This window comes from Aotus nancymaae, unplaced genomic scaffold (assembly GCF_030222135.1).
Source record: "Aotus nancymaae isolate 86718 unplaced genomic scaffold, 86718_ANA_hifiasm-v0.15.2.pri h1tg000041l, whole genome shotgun sequence".
In the NCBI taxonomy this organism is placed as follows: domain Eukaryota; kingdom Metazoa; phylum Chordata; class Mammalia; order Primates; family Aotidae; genus Aotus; species Aotus nancymaae.
The window spans coordinates 27,734,329-27,757,906 of NW_026988455.1; the positions used below are offsets into that span (position 1 = coordinate 27,734,329).

At 36.8% G+C, this 23,578-nt stretch overlaps 1 protein-coding gene and 1 long non-coding RNA gene across 6 annotated transcripts in view; one reads left to right on the forward strand and one right to left on the reverse strand.

Annotated features, from left to right (window-relative positions):
• The window catches only part of NAA35 (N-alpha-acetyltransferase 35, NatC auxiliary subunit), a 99,849-nt gene that overhangs the window by 15,823 nt on the left and 60,448 nt on the right, over positions 1–23,578 (reverse strand). For 3 of the 5 annotated variants that reach the window (XM_012463749.3, XM_012463722.3, XM_012463711.2), the window contains exons 14-22: positions 20,215–20,321; positions 17,789–17,855; positions 15,421–15,519; positions 14,657–14,835; positions 11,888–12,024; positions 10,998–11,065; positions 10,167–10,307; positions 9,745–9,867; positions 7,248–7,328 (exon numbers count right to left, since the gene is read on the reverse strand). In XM_012463749.3, the coding sequence (XP_012319172.2) occupies positions 7,248–7,328; positions 9,745–9,867; positions 10,167–10,307; positions 10,998–11,065; positions 11,888–12,024; positions 14,657–14,835; positions 15,421–15,519; positions 17,789–17,855; positions 20,215–20,321 (1,002 nt within the window). Of the gene's footprint in view, positions 1–5,703; positions 6,297–7,247; positions 7,329–9,744; positions 9,868–10,166; positions 10,308–10,997; positions 11,066–11,887; positions 12,025–14,656; positions 14,836–15,420; positions 15,520–17,788; positions 17,856–20,214; positions 20,322–23,578 lie in introns of those variants that run through there. The other 2 variants (XM_012463740.3, XM_012463731.3) reach the window with 1 other exon arrangement.
• Positions 155–14,766, forward strand: LOC110568496 (uncharacterized). Its single transcript, XR_002478773.2, has 2 exons — positions 155–463; positions 14,157–14,766. It is a non-coding gene; the product is annotated as an uncharacterized LOC110568496 (long non-coding RNA).

The window sequence follows — 23,578 nt, forward strand, 5'->3', positions numbered from 1 at the left end:
TCCTGTGGAATGAGATGGGCTGTCGGTACAATGTCTTTAACCCACAGGGCCCCGAAAGCCATATGCTTGGCGCATGTGCACGCTGTACGCTTTCTCCAGGCGCTCACACCCCCAGCTGCCTTTGGGATCACTGCAGACTCAGCCAGCAATGGAGAGGGCTGTAGGCTGTTTCAACAAAATAAAAGAAGTCACCTGTGCAACAGCATCAAGTAGATTTCAAACCTTGATCTTCTTTTGGTTTCATCCAAAGTTACTAGCTATTCCTTAGTAAGTTTTTTTTTTTTTAAACTTCACTTTCCACACTACACCGATATATAAAATGCTTAATCCGTGTGAACTCCTCTATTAATCTGCACCTTCCTCTGTACACTCAAATAGTGTGGGCAGGAATGATGGGATTTCATCTTATCTTTTTTCAGGCAAACAACCGTATCAGGAGATGACTGAAGCAACCTCAGACATTGTGAGTAGTCACTGCACATAATATCCTTTTTTTGTGTGGTGAAAGTTGAGAAACCATTACCTGTTAAGTCAGTATGCTATAATTAGATTAATAACCAGCATGTTTTGCTGCAAAGTGTAATAAAACTGATTATCCAGTCATAGAACCTGGAGTGGAGGGAGAGAATTGTGAATCCAAGGTCATTTAGGGTCTAGGGATTGGTCTGCTTTCACTATGTATTTGGCCTAAAAGACTATATAGTTTATGGGACACTGAACAACTTCTAACATTTGTCTTTGAAATGAATTTTCAAAAAACTGTAAGAAGCTTCCATTAATTGGATTATTAAATTTTTTTTCACAAAGTTATTAGCTTAGACTTTAAAAGTATTAGTGTCAGAAGGTTGGGGAAACAGCTTGTGTATTTTTACATGCTGGTTACATAAACATGCCTCCAAAATATTTGTGTGTGCCATTTTTGGTTCAGATAACAAATTTCCTTAAAGTGAACTGAACCACTGTCCCTTAAAAACTAGTTGATAAAATTCTGATAATGTATTATAGACTGAAGTAGACATCTTCCCAGGCACTTAAAAACAACTAAACTAAAATGCTCCTGTCCTGTGGGTGCACCTGTGAAACATCTCTGGTAAAGTTAAACGTCTTAATGTTCTCATATATGTATTATATATAAATTTCAGGTGATGAACCTTCTTTCTATAAACCAAGGCTCTAACCATTTGAGACAAATGCTTTTTTTTTTTTAAATCTTTTCTCCTTTAGTAGAATAAAATTGTGTTTTAAACTAGAAAAGAAATCCTGAGTGGCATAGACCATACCTTGTTTATACTACTTTATACCCCTACAATAATCCTAATACTGTGATAGGTGGCCTCAGATAACAGATAACCCAATTATCCACATAACTGAAGTTTTGCCTTTTAGAACCTAGATTTAGATGAACAAATTCCTTTTAAAAAATAAATGCTAAATATGAAATTAACCCTACTTAGCCTTAAAAGGTAAGTCAGAGTCGGCTGGGCGTGGTGGTTTATGCCTGTAATCCCAGCACTTTGGGAGGCTGAGGCAGGCGGATCATGAGGTCAGGAGATCAGGACCACCCGGGCCAATATGGTGAAACCCCGTCTCTACTAAAATTACAAAAAATTTAGCTGGGTGTGGCAGTACATGCCTGTAGTCCCAGCTACTTGGGAGGCTGAGGCAGGAGAACTACTTGAACCCAGGAGGCAGAGATCGTAGTGAGCTGAGATCGTGACACTGCACTACAGCCTGAGTGACAGTGCGAGACTCCGTCTCAAAAAAAAAAAAAGTCAGAGTCGAGTCTTCGTGAAAGAGTTCCTGATGTATGCTTGCTTTTTTTTTTTGAGATGGAGTCTCAGTCACTAGGCTAGAGAGCAGTGGCGCGATCTCGGCTCACTGCAACCTCTGCCTCCCAAGTTCAAGCAATTCTCCTGCCTCAGCCTCCTGAATAGCTGGGACTACAAGTGTGTGCCACCATGCCCGCTTATTTTGGTATTTTTAGTAGAGACGGGGTTTCACCATCTCTTGACCTTGTGATCCGCCTGCCTCGGCCTCCCAAAGTGCTGGGATTACAGGCATAAGCCACTGCGCCAGGCCTCTTTTTTGTTTTTAATTAGCCTCTGTTGAAGCTATAGGGAAGTATGACAGCAATGGCACCTCCAAGGTGATGTATCATGTCCACCTTTAACCAGAATGAAAACATTTGCCCTAAGTATTTTAACTTACTCTCCAGAAAAAGCTGCATTAGCTTTTTTTGATATTAGCTGAATATCATTTAAGAGAGTAGTTCTGTGAACTCAACCAATAATCTAAAACTGCCTATATTTTCCTGTAAAGAACAATCTTGGTCTAACAGTTTCTTTGCACTAGTTTTTTGAGAAGAGCTCGTTCAAAGTTAATTCTAGAAGTCAACAGGTGACATGTCTTTGATCAAAGCACCACACTTTCCATTAAGCTCGGCTTGATGCCTGAAATTTAAGCTGTAAGAGGTAATCCATCTTCATCTTTGCAGAAGTTTCAGAGAATCAGAGAGCTATTGCATAATAATAACTTCATGTGAGTCTCCAAAATTTGATACTAAAGGCTTGAGGGTCTTAGGGAGGCAATGTGGCTACAGCCCGAGGGGCCGAACAGAGCGGGCAGAAACAAAGTAGGAGAGGCCAAACTGGCATTCTGGGTAAAGACTGAGTCATCAGAGAACAGTGGATTTTAAGTAGAGTTGTCAAGTGACCATGCTTGCACATTACGATCTTTTAAGAGCATACCAGCCTCTCTAAGAATAGAGTGGGGCAAGTATGAATATGGGGAAGTCAAGTCTTCAAGCCCACTTGAGTCACTGTCTCTTTTTCCTCACCCCATGGTCTATACTTTGACTTTCCAACTTCTGCCCCACCCCTTCTAGAAAGAGCTCTCGCCAGTCACCAGCAATCTTTACTTGCCAAATTCAATGGGCTCTTTTCAGTCCTCCTCTTAATGGCCTGTTACTTGCATGAGGCCCTGCATTCTGCTTATTTCCCTGATAAGTCTCCTTTGCAGGCTTTTTCCGGTGCCCAGAGCATAGCCACAGAGGAATAAGGGAAACCGCCACCTCTCCTTAACTTTTTTCCAAACAGGGTGCGCTTTGACTACTGAAGGCAATATATTGTCTTAGCATCTTGTGCAAACAAAACAGTGAAACAGGCAGAGACACTTATCAAACAGTGGCCTGGTATGATTTTGAGGTACTCTTCCCTGCAGCCTGTGCCTCCCCATTCCCTGGCCCTCTCAAGTCTGTTCCTTGGGACTCATCACAGGCCCTTACTCTAGGTGCTTCCTGAGCAACGGCAACCCCCCAAAATTACAGTGACTGTAGTTACTCAGTCCTCAATTCATCTCCACCCTGGATGGCACCTCCTAGTTTGAGACCAAACTACCTGCCATCTTCACAAGGATGTCCCAAAGATATCTCAATGTCTAAAGCAATCTATCTCAAACCTCGTCTCCTACCTTGCCTAGATGGGCAAGTGGCACCTCCACCATCTAGTTGCCAAAGTCAAAAAATTTTCTGAAAACTCATCCTTGATCCCGCAGAAATTCTCTCATTTACCATGTCCCATTAGCTGTACCTCTGAAAACTTGATTCCATCCACTTTCTTCCACCTGCTCTGCCACTATCTTTTGTTAAGACCAACACTTTCTCTCATGACTGGATTCTTTGCCTCCCTTCTGAACCATTTTCAAACGAGCAGATCTGATTTGATGCCCATCATTTCCCTGCAACAAAAGCCTTTAGTGGTATCTACCAATATCAGAATAAAGTCCAAAATCTTTAAGCTGGCCTCCCAGGTTTTGGGGCATCAGCTTCTCCTTGTCTCTCAAGTTCCTCTCTTCTGTCCTTTTCCTGCTCTATACTTCAGCCAGGCTGCCACCCTCTCCCCTGGAAGCCTATGCACATTCTGTCTAGGATCCTTTACCAACAATGCCTTTGAATAGATGAGATGGGTATTTGTCCCATGAAGTTTCATGTGAGTGGTTCTCCTACCCAGCATACTGCATATTCTTCACTGCATTTTCAATACCTGTTTGCTTTTCTGTATTTGTCATAAGATTATAAAAGCTCTATAAGAGGTCTTATTTCTATTGTTTTTCAGTGAGTACCGTGAATGGTAGATTACTTTAAAAATTATAAAATGCCAACTATTTCTAATTAGAAACCTGTTGTTTAAAAACAAACAAAAACTAGCCAGGCAGGCATGTGCCTACAATCCCAGCTACTCTGGGGGCTGGGGCGGGAGGACCGCTTCAGCCCACAAGTTTGGGTCTAGTTTGGGCAACACAGTGAAACCCCATCTCTAAACAAACTAAAAACCAAAATTTAAAGCTACTTAAAGGAAAACACGTGATTCTGTCAGTAATATACACTAATAAATCTCACACTAATAAATCTTTTAGTTGATAGATGATTAGAAGGAAAACTTTTACTTAGGAAGACTTACTTCAAAATAACCTAGCTGCTCCTCTATCCCAGCAGACCCAATTATACATAGTAGTTAAAAAATGCCCCCTCTTAATTGAAAGTGATCCCATCATCTAGCAGGGCCCTTGTTGCATTAATCTGTATTCCTTTTTTTTTTTTCCTTTTAAGGGGGACATATTTTTTGTGTTGTATCTTTATCTTGGCCACTGGGAAGGAAGAATAATTTCTCAGCTTTCTAACTTGCTTCAGGCTCTCTTCTTGGTTGTTTCCAAATGTCCATTGCTCCTTCTGTTTTCCTCTTTGCTTCTTCTTTTGATTCTTTTGTTTCTTGTCTTGCCTATTTCCTACCATTCCTTTGCCTTTTTTTATTTAAAGCATTCAGTAATTACCAGCCAGAAACAGTGTTTTCACTCTCAACCAAGTAACTAAATCAGCAACAGATATACTCTCTCTCTCTCCATAATTCAAGTTTCTATTGTACAGGCTACTTAAAAAAAAACATTTTTTAAAAAGACTTCTGGGTTCTACAATTCAGGATGCCTAATGACTGTTCCTGAATAACACAAGTATTACCACTCTTGGAAAGGAGAGCCAGGCTACCTCATTAGCTGCTAAGAGGGGCGACAGGAACATTCTTAGCAAGTTCAGTCAGGTTAGCTGCTTTAAAGTATTTCCAGAAAAGTTTCACTATTGTGTTTTTACGAAAGGTATCAAATCAGAGTTAAGATATTTGAAGCTGAAAACCCTTTTAACCATAGACCAAATATAAAACTGTCACTAGCCTTAGGCCAAGCCACCAAAGCCAATTTAAGCCACAGAGTAGCTCATTTTGAAAGAGTATTGCCTGCTACGGAGGACAAAAAGGAAGGCCCAAGAGGCCTGGACAGCTGCCATCACAAATATGAAAGCGAGACAGGATGAACAGGTAAGGAAGGGGAGGGCCTCAGGCACCAGGCACTTGAAAGTACAGGGGAATGTAGTCGGTTTTCAAAGCCAGAGGATACTGAACAGACCCCCCCCCCATGAAAATGTTTCATGGGTTAAACTGAATATGAAGTAAACAAAAAGGAGTACACCACATTTAAACCTAGACCTAAATTTTAATCTATATACATTTCTATCTGCCTCCTTTTTGAATAATGTCACCAGCAAACATAATGTATAATCTTTTAAAAGTGCCAAAAGTAACAGGTAAAGGATTTTTTACACATCTGTATTCTTACAGATATTTTGTGATGTCATGACACATAAAATCACAATTCTAATGTAATTTAGTTTCTGTTTATATCTTAGAGGGCCTCCCAAAAATCCCTTCTAAAGGTATTTTACCAAAATCTCATACAAGTGTTTAATTAATCCCTTGATTTGAAACTTTCTTTTGGATAACGTTTTTGGAAAGAGCATACACCTTCTTTAGTTCTTAATATGGACAAAGAGCTAATGTTTTTCATCTCCAGCAGTGCATTTTTTTTGTCAAGAAATTTATTAACCTTTACAAACACTATTTTCACTCAATCATTCATAAAAAATGATTTGTGATTAAATCTGTAATAAAACCATGTAACGTTCATCAATGCATTCAATAAGACCAATTTCTTTCATGGAACATAAACCACTTTAAAACAGCAGTTTTCATTCACGTCATATAAGGCTGTCAAACTAAAAGTATTCCTTATAATGAGTTGTTATCTAAGAAATCCATCTCACTTCCCATGATGTGGAGCCTGGTACATGTGCCCTCTAAGAGTGGGGTCTGAAAGTAGACTCTGCCCTTTTATAGCCACCTTCCCAGTCTCTCTCAAACAAGTTTCACAACAGGAAAATACTTATGAGCAGAGAAATCAAATTCAGGAGGAACCTGTTAAAGAAAGCCAGAAAGTCAACGAATGTATCTACAAATATTCATATGGTACACAAAACAGACTATTTTTGAGTTTCTTGTGTTTTTAGAAACAAAGCAGCACAAAATATATTAAAAAAAAAAACTAGGTTAATGACAAAAAAGGTAGGAACTAATCTGGAAGAAAAACTGATTGTTTTGGGTTTTATGAAGGTCGTAAGAAAACAGGCTGACCAGCCGTTTTCTATCTTCAGAGAACAGTTAATAAAGATAAATAGTCAAATTATATGAAAGACATTCAGTTAGATCAGGGGTCAGCACACTTTTTAGTTCCAGGGTAACTGATAGAACTAAGCAATGAAATTAGAGTCAGTAGGAAACCAGAGCAGGAGAGGAGGAAGGCAGATCATGGGAAACAATGGAATACAAGGTGCGCAATACACACGGGCAAATGCCCCCACGGTGCCTCAGTGGCTGGCCTCTCCACAGTGCAGAACCTCTACTCTGAAATGCTGACGTGGTGTGGATGATATCATATTACCAAGAAAAGCTTATAGACTCGTCTTCTTCTGAGCCATTACAAAGAAATCTTTCATTGTTAAAGCATTCACTTTACCTTTGGGAAAGTGAATTACCTTTCACTTTATGAATTTACCTCATACTTCTCCCATAAAATTTTCTTTACAGTTTTTTTTTAACCTCAAGTTATTTAGTAATTTATACAGCAAGGAGATGGAAAACACACAGGCAGACTTTAGAAATTTTAACTCAACAAAATATACATCTTATACATCCCAAGGCAAAATGGCAAGCTCTAGTAAGTTAATTTTTTGCTGCTGAACTAAAATTTTTAGAATGCTTTTTGTTCAGTGGTTTAATTTTTTCTGTAATATTTACACATCTTACTGGAAAAAAATATGAAACTTCACAATAATTTAAGACCATTTCTTTTTCCCACAGTGTACTCACTTTAGATTCCTTTTTGTGTCCTCCTGCCAATAACTTCATAACCACAAAGTTGGGTTTGGCAACCTTTAAAATTCTATTAACCTGAAACACAAACATAAAACTATTGAAACATAAACTTCATAGTCAAAATTTCTTTCCTTTTTTGTTGAGACAGAGTCCTGCTGTCACCCAGGCTGGAGTATAGTGGTATGTACACGGCTCACTGAAGCCTCAAACTCCTGGCTCAAGCAGTCCTCCCACTTTGGCCTCCCGAGTGGCTGGGACTAGAGGTGTGTACCACCACACCCAGCTCATTTTTAAATTTTTGTAGAGACAGGATCTCCCTATGTTGCCCAGGCTGGTCTTGAACTCCTGGGTTCAAGCAGTCCTCCCTCCCACCTTGGCCTCCCAAAGTGCTGGTATTATAGGCAGGAGCCACCATGGGCAGCCAACATTTCTTAATTATAGATAATAATAGGAACTTTGTATAATGAAAGTGTTGATGTTTTATTAAACAGACAATTTAAAATTATAGTATTATATTTCTTTTAATACAGAACTCCATTTCCATTAACTCTGAATTGAAAGGGCTACCTTCTCTTGCATTCCTGAATAACAACAACAACAACAAAAAAATAGGCTGCAAGGTCCTGAAACGGCAGCACAGTATAGTATTTGGAGCACAGACTCATCTTTGAATAAATGAATGAAGTTTCACTAAATGAAATATGCCATGTATCATAGGTATCTCCTCAAATTTTTACATCCTCCTTTATATTTTCTTAGATGGTATACATGATTTTTAAAAAAGTGTCTTTCCTATCCCCTCTTCCAAGGCACTCTGTGCTTCCCTCCAAGGAAGGAAACAAATCTACCAATTCTGATATATCATTCTAAAGATATTTTATATTCATACACATACATATAGGCTTCCTTGCCCCCTTTGATTGAAACTACACCATACTATGCAAATTATTTAAATTGCACCTTTCTTTTTAGACTTCTTAAATCATAAAGAGCATTCCATCACAGATCTTCCTTGTCCTTTTTAAGGCTGCATAGTATTGCATCATATGAATATATCATTTTTTTTTTTTTTTTTGAGACGGAGTTTCGCTCTTGTTACCCAGTCTGGAGTGCAATGGCGCGATCTCGGCTCACCGCAACCTCCGCCTCCTGGGTTCAGGCAATTCTCCTGCCTCAGCCTCCTGAGTAGCTGGGATTACAGGCACGCGCCACAATGCCCAGCTAATTTTTTGTATTTTTAGTAGAGACGGGGTTTCACCATGTTGACCAGGATGGTCTCGATCTCTTGACCTCGTGATCAACCCGCCTCGGCCTCCCAAAGTGCTGGGATTACAGGCTTGAGCCACCGCGCCCGGCCCCGAATATATCATAATTTATTAGTCCCCTGTTGATAGATACTACTGTTTCTTCCAATTTTTTGCTATTAGAAATCCTGCTGCAATAAATATTCTTATATTCATCACTTTAACTTCCTATATGTGTTCATGTATCTATATAAGATAAATTCCAAAAAGCAGAATTGCTGGATCTAAGCATTTATGATTTTTTGACAAATACTGCTAAGCTACCCGTCTATGGAAGTTGTCCCAAGATATACTTCCCAAAACAGTATGTACATGTTACAGGTAACTTTTAGAAAATAAATATTTCAATAAAGTTAGGGATATGGTAAATTATTGAAATACCAAAAGCCTAAAAAAATTTTTCCCCAAGTTTATTTTGATATCTCAGTCTTCAAAAGCAATAACCTTTCTTTTAAATGGTCAAGTGAAATAAGGTTGTTCCTGTGACAACTGGCCAGATCATTTTTAATATTTATGTAAGACACAGTTACATTTTAATAATTTTTTTTTTTTTTGAGATAGAGTTTCACCCTAGTCACCTAGGCTGGACGGCAATGGTGCAATCTCAGCTCACAGCCACCTCCTGGGTTTGAGCAATTCTCCTGCCTCAGCCTCCCCAGTAGCTGGGATTACAGGCATGCACCACCATGCCTGGCTAATTTGTATTTTTAGTAGAGACAGGGTTTAACCATGTTGGCCAGGCTGGTGTCAAACTCCTGACCTCAGATGATCCACCTGCCTTAGCCTCCCAAAGTGCTGAGATTACAGGCGTGAGTCACTGTACTCAGCCCCTTTGACAAACTACTGATTAAAACAGAAATGTTTCAATGCTAACATTTTGAGCTATGAATCAGATCAGTCTGGATCTTATGTTTATCCTTCTTACTTTATGGTTGTGAGTCTTAATGTGTCTTTGCATTGACTTCTGAATTTACACAAAGCAGGTATTTACATCACCTCATTCTTAAAATAATTTAAAGTCTGACAAGGTTAGTTTGATAAAACTATCTGAAATCCTTCGCAGAAACATGACAAGCTCCATTCACTAATACTATAAAGTTCACTTTCATAATTAACTTTCATCCAGCTGTCAGAGATGTATTTCCTGCTACACTTTTCCCCTAGAATTACTGTGAATCCAGTCTCACCTCATGGTCCGGGTTAGGAATATTTTCCAATATCATTTTTGCCTGCTGAAAGTGTTTACTAGCTGCCACATACAGTTCAGGAGACTGAGGAGGAGGGCTATATTTATTGAGGTCAGACATTTCCTAAAAAGAAGGAGAAATATAATTCAAAACACATTTAATATGAACAACTCTAAAATCCCATTTCTAATTATTAAAGAATTCTACATTTTCTTTTCACCATATACAGACACTGGGGCAAACATTCAGCACATCTCCCTAGTTTTAACTAGGTAATATATAATTCTCAACCCTCATATACTACCTCATATTATTATAATTTAAATAATTACTAATGAACAAGATGGCTAGGTACACAACAGCATCTCTCTAAGAAGGTCTAAGGCTAAAAATTTCATGACAATTTCACTGAGCAGGTTCACCTTGAACTGTAAGTAGTGCACTGGCGGCGGGGTCATCACACTGTTGAATGGAGCAAACCTGTGTTCATACCGAACTTGTTCACTATCAAGCTCAAACTTCGGTTTACGTACTTTGCCATCCATGTCAAATGCTACCATGGTCTAAAGGAAAAAGGACAAGAAAAAACATGACATCAATATGGAAAAGGGAACACTCTCATCAATACAGAATAGAAAACAAAGAAACAACTATTTAAAACCTTCAAGTAAATGCTTCTGAAGAAATGAGGACATATAATTTTCATAGTCACAGGTCCTATTTTCAAACAGAAGTCCATGTTCTGCTTTATGCATTTTAATGTAATTTGCCTCAAATAATTTCTTGGACTGCCAAGTACAACTTAAAAGTTAGTACCCATTACCTCTTGAAAAGGCCTGCTTTTGCTTAAGCCATTCGTTGTGGAGCTCACGCTCTTCCTAATACACTCCCCTAAAAAACCTAAACTCCATCTTTTCCAGGAAGCCTTGCCTGATCATCAATTAGAAGTACTCTCTTCCTTTTCATACTACCTGTCACAGATACATCAACAGGCCTGTCACTAAAGACTTGAAGCAAGGACCATATAGAATTGGTATCTCCTGCAATGTACCCAGTACAAAGTATCTCACACACAGCAAGGGCTCAAATGGTTGTTGAACAAATTAATGATAATAAAGGTAATCTTCAAGCAGACAGGAAGCAAAGGTGAAATTAGAATCTGGAAAGAATCACAGAAGAGAGTTCATTTTAAATAAACCATATAATAGGAATACAGCTAAAAGGCAAAAAGAACGTTACTTTCAACAACTTACTTTAAACATTCCAGCACACATGTTCTGATATGCTTGGCTCATTGTGATCTCTCGGCTCAATGGGCGAACTATAATTAGAAAGAATAGTTCCATAATCTTTTGCTCATCCCTCTTGCATTATTGCAAAGAGAATCTAATTTAAAGAAATCTTCCAGCTTGTATACTAAATTAAAACTTCAGTTTGTTCATACAGGCTAAATTTTACTTATGGTCAAAACCTACAAATAATAAAATATAATAATCATGCCCCAAATAGCTAACACTATAAAATTCCAGTATGAAGTAATTATAACTTTTCTGAATTCACCCCCACAGAGACTTAACCTCTTATATGGAAACCCGTGACTACAGTGATTTAATGACCCACCCAAACTGCTTTAAGTCCTAAGGAAAAAATATAAAGTCGTATTTTATAATAATTGTAGCAATATCCGCAGCCTTCCCTAAGTGATCAATAGGGCAGTCCCTTTGAAACAGTTCTCTTTTCTCATGGTTCTTGGATGATGCCTCAGGGTGTTCTGTGACCACCTTTCGGTGCCCACTCCCACAGCACAGCTCCAGAACTACTTCCCTCCTGAGCTATCAGGCTCTGTCAAAAGGTCAATGGGCTCCTGCTGTCTTGTTCCCTATATCTTACTTGCACACTCCACATGGCTACTTCTTCATCAATGATCCTCTGATACAAAGAATAGCAAAGAAATGAAAGCAAGGAAAGGAACCAAAAAGCTTATATCATTAATACTGGGACTCAGTCTCTACCTTACAGTTTCTGAAGAAAAGAGGAACAAGAACTAAAATATAATGACTAACTTATGAAGTAGCTCTCCATCTATGTATTTATAAAAATTAAAGTACACTCTGTTCTTAAGTTTAAAAATAATCCACAGCACCTTTCTTTTTTTTCTTTGTTTTTTTACTACTACGGCCTTTCTGCTGCTCTTCCATTATCCTCTCCTCTGCCATTTGAGAGCCATCGGCACGACTCAGTGTTGACATCAACCATGCATAAAGGAATTCAGAGAGATACCTTACAGGATACAAAATGTTAGTTAATGGTAGATGTCTAAATGAGACAGCTTCATCAACACATATATTAACAATAATAGATATTTCAAATAATGCTTTAGGTCTTTAAAAACAGATCATTCGATTAGATAACAGATTAGATCTTACAAGAAATAAACATAAGGATGAATTTTCCCTTTGTACACTTTACAACTTTCCAGAAGATTTCTTGATAATTATATATGTATATAAGCAAATCAAACAAATGTCCAATAAGTTTTTATTACATCAGAACACATTCAGTTCAGTCTATAAATTTTTCCTTTTAATCACAAAGCAAGCAAATAAAATCAAAGATAAACAATTACTGGCATTACATAAAATCGTTCTTAATTTAAGAACACTCACATTTACAATTTACTTGAGTTTATTTAATAAATAAAATATAAAACAGAACATTCTACCAGACACTAATTTTTCAGAACTTTCATTAACACTGCTAAGGCAGAAAAGTATTCAAATCTAGGAGATATATATATACACACACACACACACACACACACACACACACACTCTCTCTCTCTCTCTTTATAACAATAATTAATAAGAAAGCCTTTAATTTCACATGGAGAGCAAACAATTCCTGGCCCTTAACATTTATTATAGTACCCTTTTATAGCATGTAACTGAATTTTGTTTCCCTGCCACCCTACAAAATTTGAGAGTCCTTAACAACCCATATATCGTAATTCAAGTGAAGGATTTCTACAGGGAACTGACGGTGCTGTCTACCTTCTGTTTAGCTAACCTAAGGAAACATGAGTGAAGGGGACAACTAAGATGCAGGCTTTCCCTCTCAAATATCAAGGTGCCTCAATCATCTTTTAAGTGCTTTATAAAAATTAATATACATTTATGTCTAAGGACAGAGTGCTGATATTCTCTACCAAGGTTCTCAAATTGTCATCTCTGGGCCAGCAGCAGTTCACCTGAGAACCAGTTAGAAATGCAAATTATTTGGTCTCACCCTAGACCTAACAGGTCAGAAATTCTAGGAACTTAGTCCAAATCTGTGAATTAATGCATTTTCCAAGAGAATACGATGCATGTTAAAGTTTAAGAATCAGTTTTTGCTGATGATTTTAAAGAAGTCCACATGCTTCAGGGAACATATGCATGAAAAACAACTAAAGATATCTTGGGGAAATGCAGGAACCCAGTCTGTAATTTTGAAATTAATAGCAGTTCAAAACCAGTATGAAAAGACCACAAGGGTTATTTATGGGCAAGTTCCTTTAACAAGAAAAGAAATTAATCTGCTTATGTATGTAGACAAATGTGTAATGGAGTATTTATCTGAATATCACTCATTTGCTGAATTAAGATCCCAATTCTCTATGTACAAAAGCATATAAAAATTATATTTTGATCTGAGAAATCAAGAACAAAAGGTTCCATTAGCTGCTTCAAAGCACAAAAGAAAAAACCTGAGCATGTTCCCCTATAAAAAGGAACAAAAGTAGACAGGTGCAGTGGCGCACATCTGTAGTCCCATCTACTTGAGAGGCTGAGGTGGGAAGACTGACAACCTAGGCGTTCAAAACCAACCTGGGCAATATGGCAAGACTCCATCTCAAAATACAGAAATGAAAACAAAACCAGAATTGTCTACTATGGATTAATAACAATATGTAGTATCCAAAGTAGCTATATGAATACCTGTTATTAAGGATTATTTATTATCTATATAAATGTTGGAAGAATATATAGCAAGGAAAATTATTCTCATATTACTAAGTTGATGCTCAAATTCAGTTTTCATAACCAAGCGTTATCTGTTAAGAGCCCTCACTTCTGGTAACAAAATCTATGTCATGGAAGAGAATTCCCCTCCCACAGCAGTGACTTCAGAGAATACAGAATATCTTAATGACTAAGCTCAATAAATTTAAATAAGTTTAAAAGGTGAACTCTATTAAAGCCTAATATACTCAACCTGAGTGTTTGTGATGAGTAACATAGGTCATCAGTTTAAAATAATGTGCCAGACTGAGAAAAAGATTCAAAATAACTGAATTCATTAATGCTCAATCTTATTTGCTTTCTATGACAGCTTTTACATGCCTAAAATATGCTCAAACATCCTCTTACTAGGTTTACTTTGTCCTCAAGTGAAAGGGAAGAACTATTCTGCTGAAGATTATCTTTTATCAACTCCAAAGCTCCTGAAGTGACTCCTCAGCACTACAGTTTGAAACAGTTATGCTCCCAGTCATCATGTTGGTCCTGATTTCTTCCGAGAGACAGACATGATTCCAATTTGATGTTTAACTCTGTCAAGTACATCCACAGCTAGTGCCGCAAAATGTGTTAATTTTTCTCCATAGGAGCAAATAAATGATCTTTTAATTAATCCATTTACTTTGGAGCCATTTTTTATAATTTTTACATAAATATTTGGAAAAATTTGCTCATATATTATAGCACTTAAAGATATTCAAGATGCTACAGCTCTAATTTTCAAATTTTTCCAACTGTCCCACAACTAAAGTTAAAATATACTAAAGAAAAAAGTACCCTAAAATTAACTCTTAATTCTCTCAGAACTTATCCATTCCACCCACCACCAGTTTTAACTCAAATTGTGCTCTTACCAATATATGTAATAGTACTCGTGCATACTATAGAGTTCCAATTCAAAGCCGCTTAGAAGATATTGTATCATAATGCGAAGGTTATGGTAAAGGACCCAGGTACCTAAACAGGCCAAATGTTGCCTTTGGGGTTCCTGTTTCAACAGCATGGTGTGAAGCGCTGCATCAACCTTCTCTGCCTATTAAAATACAATGTCATAAACTGTGTTCACTTCGTTTTCTTAAGGTAATGAGAGAACTTTAAAAAACATACAGCTAAAAAGAATACCAGCAGAAAATTTAAATCTGACCACCCAAAGAAACATTTTCAAATGCATTTTTAGTTAGGTTTACATTCAAAGTTCTCATTTCACAATGGTTAACATTTACCTCAACATGCCTTAAACTAAACTACAACAAATTTACAGGACAAAAATACAAATAATACAGTTCAGGTCCTTACTTATCAATATTGCTGCTGCACACACATTAATTTTAAAATTAATATATTAATATTTTTCTTGATGTAAGCTTGTTATGAAACCTATTTTATACATATTTCATAATTTATTCCGATTATCAAAGAAATATTTAAGATGTCTATCAGTTTGGATTATTGTTCTGTTTCATTTTGTAAATTTTGGTGTAAGAAACTTATATTTTAAGTGAAAAGTGCATCATGTTGAAAAATTAGTCAAAATATTGTTCTGAAGAATTGTTTTTAGAAATCTGTACAAAGTGTGTGAATTATTTAATTTCAGAAGAGAGGGGAACCTGGCTCTTACCTCATCCTGCAAGGTAGCGAATTCCTCAAGAATATGACCAAGCTTATCTCTCTGTCGAGCCCTGTTATGTCCATGGATCTGAATAAGACTACAGAATGGCTGCAATATACATATAATTTGTCAACCATAAATATGAAATTTCCTGGTACTAAAGAAACATAAAATTCCAAGTTCACAATCTGGTTTAACGGAAAAAAAATGCTGTGTATTTAAGAATTATGTCTATGTATATTTTTAATTTTACACAGGTGTTTGTTTTAAGAAACTCAACACCAGAATTTATCAATAACTGGAAAAAAATAGTTTCATGTGAAACTTGTTTTCATATGGCAAAAACACCTTCCTCCATCCTCTAGATGTCTTCTTGCAATTTCACGAGGACAATTTCTTTCCTGCTTATTCTGAGTCAAAAGCCAATGTTCAAGGCTGACATTCCTATGCTGCTATAAATATACCAGAATGCCTAATAATTTTATAGCTTAAGAAAAGCTAATAGCCATAAACCCTCACTAAGGTTCTTTATTCCTGCTTTCTCCATACAGTATTCTCATCTAAAATACTAGGTAACATTCCACTAACCAGGCAAGAGACATGGATTAGTAAGATGCTTTAAGTGTGAATTAGAAGATTCTCAAAGTATAATATTGTTTTATATTTACATACTTAAGACAGATACTATCTCATTTGATCAATAACTACCCTGTAAGAGGTAAGAGAAGATATAAGAATTTTACTCTCTAAAGAGTGGAAAAAAAGTGATGTGCCTGATAAAATATTAATAACAACAATGAAATGAAGTCTGATCTTCTATTGTTTCTTTCTCTTTTCCCCATACCATGCTGCCTTTCTATATATATATGTATTTAGTAACTGGAATTAGGCCCAAAAGAACTGCCTGTTGGAGTTCTCTAAAGTAAATATTCTATCTAATTAAATAAAAATGAGGCTGGGTGCGGTGGCTCATGCCTGTGATCCCAGTGCTTTGGGAAGCCAAGGCAGGCAGATCGCTTGAGCTTAGGAGTTCAAGACAGGCCTGGCCAACAGGGTGAAACTCTGTCTCCAGAAAAAAAAAATTAGCCAAGTGTGGTGGCATGAGCCTGTAGTCCCAGCTACTCTGGATGCTGAGGTGAGAGGACTGCCTGCGCTCCAGTGGGTAGAAGTTGCAGCAAGCCAGGATCACGCTACTGCACTCCAGCCTGGGCAAGAGGGAGACCCTGTCTCTAAATAAACAATGAAAATAATTAAACAAAAATAAATTATAATTCAACTCACTACAAGGTTTGCATTTTTTCCTACTTGATACAGAAAAAAGTTTGTGATCTCATTTAAATTTAAATATATTGTACTTTTTTTTTTTTTTTTTTAGACAGAGTTTCACTCTTGTTGCCCAGGCTGGAGTGCAATGACGTTACCTTGGCTCACTGGAATCTCTACCCCCTGGGCTCAAGCGATCCTCCCACCTCAGCATCCAGAGTAGCTGGGACTACAGGCTCACACCACCACACCTGGCTAATTTTTTGTGTGTTTTTTTGTGGAGACAGTGTTTCACCCTGTTGGCCAGATTGGTCTCAAACTCCCGACCTCAGGTGATCCACCCGCCTCAGCCTCCCAAAGTGCTGGAATTATAGGCATGAGCCATGGCACCCGACCAATAATTTTATTATAATTCAGTTCATTAAGAATAATACAAAGTATATAAGGATGTTAAATATACTCTTTGTTCGTAAGGTTAAAAAATAAGTAAAAAAGTTTTTATGTCCATTCACAAAAAATTTTGAGGAAGCAACTGCTGTTTTCCCAGTTGAGAGTCATACCATTCCCTATCTGTAGTCCCTGCAGGCTGCAGTGGGAGGTGATCCAAGGCTGCCTCTGTAGCTAATAACCTATCAGAAGACCTTAGGTTGTAAAACCATCTACCCAAGTGTTAGGAGGACACAGTTTTTATTTATTCACTGAAAAACAGAAATATTAGAAGAAAAAAAAGCATAAAGATACCAACGGAATTACAGCCAATTTTTTTTTTTTTTTTTTGGAGACAAAGTCTTACTCTGTCACCCAGGCTGTAGTGCAGTGGTGTGATCTTGGCTCACTGAAACCTCCACCTCCTGGGTTCAAGTGATTCTCCTGCCTCAGCCTCCTGAGTAGCTGGGACGACAGGTGTGCACCACCATGCCTGGCTAATTTTTGTAATTTTAGTAGAGACGGGGTTTCCCTATGTTGGCCAGACTGGTCTCAAACTCCTAACCTCTGATGATCCATCTGCCTCAGCCTCCCAAAGTGCTGGGATTAAAAGCACAAGCCACCGCACCTGGCCACAGTCTACCATTTTTTAAGTACACATTACAACAATCCAAATTGTAGCTCTTACCCGAACACAGTGAGTAACAAAGGAGTCAATACAGTCCTTGGCCTGGTGATTATTATACAGGCAGCACCTGCAAGATAATATTCGTATCATTAAAATCAATCTATTCAGCCCAAACAAAAGCAGCATCAATTACTGCAGATGCTACCAAATAACAGAGAAGGTGAATAAAGGAGAAAATGAAACTGATTCCTAAGTTAAAGAATGTTAGTATTAGATTAAGAAACATTTTACAATTATGTAATTCACACAATAAATCTGTGATATTTCCAATTCCTACAGATCTGTATTTGAACAATTAAGAGTTGGATCCAATAAGATAGAATTAACAAGGAGAAAAGGAAAAGTCCAAAGCCCCACTTTTTCATGACACTACTTCAGTGTCATATACTTTCCTACAACTGATTTCCTCATGGACTGTGCTTACAATAGTAAAGAAAATACTATACAGGATCCTAATTTTTTCTGTACCCTCACTTCTTGCCATTGGCTATAAATCACCTATACATCCCTTTGGCACTTCATCTCTTCTCACAAAGTGGTTTCCTTTGGTCTTCCTTATCTCTGATAAACAGAGCCAGGGTCACACAATGGAAAAGGTAGTGCACCCAGCACCCATGAGAAAGAAAAAGGTGAACACTTGGAACAGGCAGTTGGTGAAATGGGAAGAGCTGAAGGTTCATTACATCTTTAACCCTGAAGCAAGAAAATTACTTGAGATTAAAATAAAGCACTTTTCAAAAAGGCTCTCTCAATCTAAAAATGATTATTTTCAAATTTAAAAATTCAGTAGAAGAAGTAAGTTCATTAGTAGCCTTGAATATAAAGAGGAAGAACTTTCTCACAACACAGCAAAAATAACAAGGAGATGAATGTCATGAGGCATAGGTAAGGGAGATCTAGAAGATCTAGTTAGTATGCTAGGAGCTCTAAAAAAAGGAAAAAACAAAACAGATGAAGGTGAAGCAGTAAGTAATAAAAGGGAAAAATAATCTGACTGAAAACTTGAGTCTTTAATGACCAAGTTCCAGATAGGACTAGCTGAAAATCACACATGAATATTCTGGTAAAACTTCTGAACTCCTAAAATAAAGAGAACTTCATCAATGCTCCAGAAGAAAGTTTCAAATCACTTACAAAGGAAGAATGAATTCTCATCTATAACACTGCAATTTTTAAAACAGTGGAACTATAGACTACCATATAATAAACTTTTCCATATATACAGTCATTTATCATTATTTGTGGTAGTTCCATAAAGTTTCTGAAGTTACAAAATTAGACTATTAAATCATTGCTAATAGGGGAAACAAAGGGTTAGATTCCTATGAGCCTCTGGTCACAACATTTCCATGAACTAATCAATGCATAACCTTGTTTTATGTGTATTTCTGTTTAAGACACCTTAATTTAATGGATTAAAATACTGTTGATTTATTGACATCAAACTTGTGGCCCAATAGCATATACCAAATATGAACAGGCTGAATTCTGCTTTCAAAAGATTTGAACTAACAAAAATTACTCCACCATGTAAAAGAAACACATTAGGCCGGTGCAGTAGCTCATGCCTACTATAATCCCAGCACCTTGGGAGGCCAAGGTGGGCAGATCACTTGAGGTCAGGTGACCAGCCTGGCCAACATGTGAAACCCCATCTCTACTAAAAATACAAAAATTAGCTGGGCATGGTGACATATGTCCATGATCTCAGCTACTTAGGAGGCTGATACCAGAGAATTGCTTGAACTTGGGAGGCAGAGGATGCAGTGAGCTGATGCACTCCAGCCTGGGTGACATTATGTACATACAAATATTTCAAAATTCAAAAACATCAGAAATCTAAAACACCTCTGGTCCAAAGCATTTTGGATAAGAGATACTCAACATTTATCACTAAATATTTGAAGCCATTAAAAAGAATGAGATCTACCATCAAGTAACTTGTGACAGAAAGCCATCATTATCTTTCAGTGAAAAAAGATAACACTTTGTTAACGGTATCTTTTTTTTTTTTTTAACAAAGTGTAAGTGCTTTGTTAAGAAATAATGACTCCTTTCTTCCCTTCCCCATTGGAAAAGCCTGAAATTTCTCAGAATGCCAACCCAAATGACGATTCTTTCTACATGCAATCCTTTTCAGCCTCTGATGGCAGCATTTCTTTCAGGGCAGTGCCTCTAATAGGGCAAAGTTTAAGGACTTAAACCGGAGACAAAAAAACCTGGAGGAGTTATCAGAAATGTCAACTTCATTAAAAACTTAGTTTAAATCTAAACAATGTAGCAGAGATCAATTAACACGATTAAGTTACTTTTATGTGGAGATTTGATCCTAAACAATTTTGATATTTAGGCTATAAAGAAGGAGTAGAGAGAAGTTGGGCTTTTAAGGGAGCACAAACAACCATAAAATGTCTTACAATACTTACTTGGGAGAAAGCACCGGAGGACTGACAAAAGACCGAAGTGCATCTTTCACCATGTCTTGCATGAGATGAGTTCCAAAGACCTTTTTGTTATCCACCAGAAAAGAGGTCTTAAAACAAATGTTACATATTAGTAATGGTGTCACACAGGATTGTCATTACTGTGAAATGAGTATACTCATAAATACTACAGACTATGCGAGTGATTAAAATATAGAAAATTGATGAAAATTTTTTATAAATTGCTGTCTCCACAATGAGTGTTACTTATTAATCCTTATTGAAGGTGTATTCTGATGTAGAACAAAAAATGTACAGAAATAAAAATCTCCCAAGCCAAGAGTAGTAATAATAAAAAGGTCAAAATAAACTGACTAATCTGATTATGTCAAATGAGCTAATGTATTAAAAAATGCTTCACAAACTATGAAATATTAAATGGTTATGTCATTTGATTAATCCTATGTTTATTTCTAATGAATGTTTTATAACACATGTAAATATTTTAAATATTTTTTCATGCTTATTTCTGAACATAAAAATATTTAAAATAATTTGCATTTAATAATTTGTTTTAATTTCCTTCCCTTAATCCCACTGTATCTTCGTATTTAATATACCATACCTTTATTTCCTAATATTGTTTTCAAATTTTATTTTAAAATTTACATATGGCCAGGCGCAGTGGCTCATGCCTATAATCCCAGCACTCTGGGAGGCTGACGCGGGTGAATCACGAGGTCAGGAGTTTGAGACCAGCCTGACCAACATGGTGAAACCCCATCTCTACTAAAAATACAAAAATTAGTCAGGTGTGGTAGTGCCTCTAATAGGGCAAAGTTTAAGGACCTACACTGGAGATAAAAAAACTTAGAAGAGTTATCAGAAATGTTGTCAACCTCATAAAAACCTTAGTTTTAATCTAAACAATGTGGCAGAGACCAGTTAACACAATTAAGTTACTTTTACATGGAGATTTGATCCCAAATAATTTTGATACTTTGGCTATAAAGGAATAGAGAGAAGTAATCCCAGCTACTCAGGAGGCTGAGGTAGGAGAATCACTTGAACCCAGGAGGCGAAGGTTGCGCTGAGCTGAGATCACGCCACTGCACTCCAGCCTGGGCAAGAGTGAGACTCCATCTCAAAAAAAATAAAAATAAAAATAAAAATAAAAAATTTTACATATGGTAAAATTTACATTTTTGTTGTGTAGTTCTACAAGTCTAACAAATGCTTAATTTTTAAAATCAGTCTCACAATCAAGATACAGAATGACTTGTATCACCCTAAAAACATTCCCTCATGTGATCCCTTTGTGGTCAAACCCTCCTCTTGACTCAAACCCCTGGCAACCACTGATCTGCTGCTCTCCAACTCTATCATTTTGCCATTTCTGGAATGTTATTAAAATGAAATCATATAGTCTTTTGAGTTAGGCTTCTTCCACCCAGCATAATGCAGTTGAGATTCACTGGCATTGTTAAGTATATCATACTTCATTTTCTTTTTATTTCTGAGTAGTGTTCCACTGTGCATGTACCACAGTATGTTTATCCATTCACCAGCTAAAGAACATTCAGGTTGACTCAGTTTTTGGTGATCATGAACAAAACAGCTCTGCACATTTGCCAATCAACTAGGAGTGTGATCTACATGTCTAATTAATAAGAATGTGCCACACTATTTTCCAAAGTAGCTGAACCACATTACACTCCTATCACTAATACATCTTCATCAGCACTTAGTATTACCAGACTTTTTTTTAAAAGATAGTCTGAAAGGTGGGTAGCATTTCTGTGGTTTAATTTGCATTTCCTTATTATTAACTATGCTGAATCTGAATATTCAATATACTGAATATTGTTGAATATTAACCATATTAGATTTGTACCTAAGTATTTCATTTTTTGATGTTATTGTAAATTGTTTTGTTTTTAAAATTCTGATCTCCCATTGTTCAAGTATATAGAATTACAACTGCTTTTTGTATAATGACTTCATATTCTGCAATCTCATTAAATTCACTATTTGGTTCTAGGAATTTCTTTGTAAACTCCATGGGCATTTTACATTGGAAGTCATGTCATCTCTAAACAGACAACATGTTTTCTTCCTTTCCAATCTGTATGCCATTTCTTTTTCTTGCTTTATTGCACTGGCTAAAATTTCCAATGTTAATTAAGAGTGAAGTGGGCATCTTTGCTTTCTTCTCATTCTTGGAGGAAACCATTTAGCATTTCATCATTAAGTATGATGTCAGCTATAGGGTATTTTTGTGTATGTCCTTTATCAGGTTTAGGGAGTTCTACATCTAGCTTTGTTAAGAGTTTCAAATCATGAATAGATGTTGAATTTTGTCAAATTTTTTTGTGTATCTACTAAGGCTTTAGATAATATGGTAATTATGCTGACCAATTTTCTTTTTTTCTTTTTTTTTTTTTTTGAGACGGTGTCTTTCTCTGTCTGTCACCAGGCTGGAGTGCAGGGGTGCAACCTCAGCTCACTGCAACCTCCGTCTCCCGAGTTCAAGCAATTCTCCTCTGCCTCAGCCTCCCGAGCAGCTGGGACTATAAATATGCGCCACCACATCCGGCTAATTTTTATATTTTTAGTAGAGACGGGGTTTCACCATGTTGGCCAAGATGGTCTCAATCTCCTGACCTTGTGATCTGCCCGCCTCAGCCTCCCAAAGTGCTGGGATTACAGGCATGAGCCACCGCGCTCGGCTAATGAACAATTTTCAAATGGGGAAACAGGCTTGATTCCTAGGATAAATCTTATTTTGTCATAGTGTACTACCTATTTTTATATATTGTTGAATTTGATTTATTAATACTATATTGAAGATTTTTACATCTGTGTTCATGGAGTAAGATTTTTACATCTGTGTTTATAAGGAAACTATATAGTTTTCTGTTTGTAATGTTGGTTTGGTTTTGATAGAGTAAATTTTGACTCATATAATGAGTGTTCTTGCCTCTTTTATTTTCTGGAAGACACTGCATAGAGCTGGCCTGGAATTTGCACTGTTGTAGGTTTTTAACTATAAGTTCAATTTATTTAACAGATAAGAGATTATTCAAATTAACTGTTTCTTCTTGAGTTTTGGTAGTTTATGTCTAAATTTAAAGGAATAGGTCAATTTTATTTGCTTTTGCATTTATGAACAGAGTTGTATATAATACTCTCATTACTGTCCTTTTAATGTTTACAGTCTGTAATGATATCCCTTCTTTCATTCTTGATATTAGTCATTTGTATTTTTCTCTTATTATGCCTCATTAGAGGTTCATCGACTTCATGAATATTTTCAAAGAATGAGCTCTGGGTTGCATTGATTTTCTCCATTGTTTTTCTGTTCTAT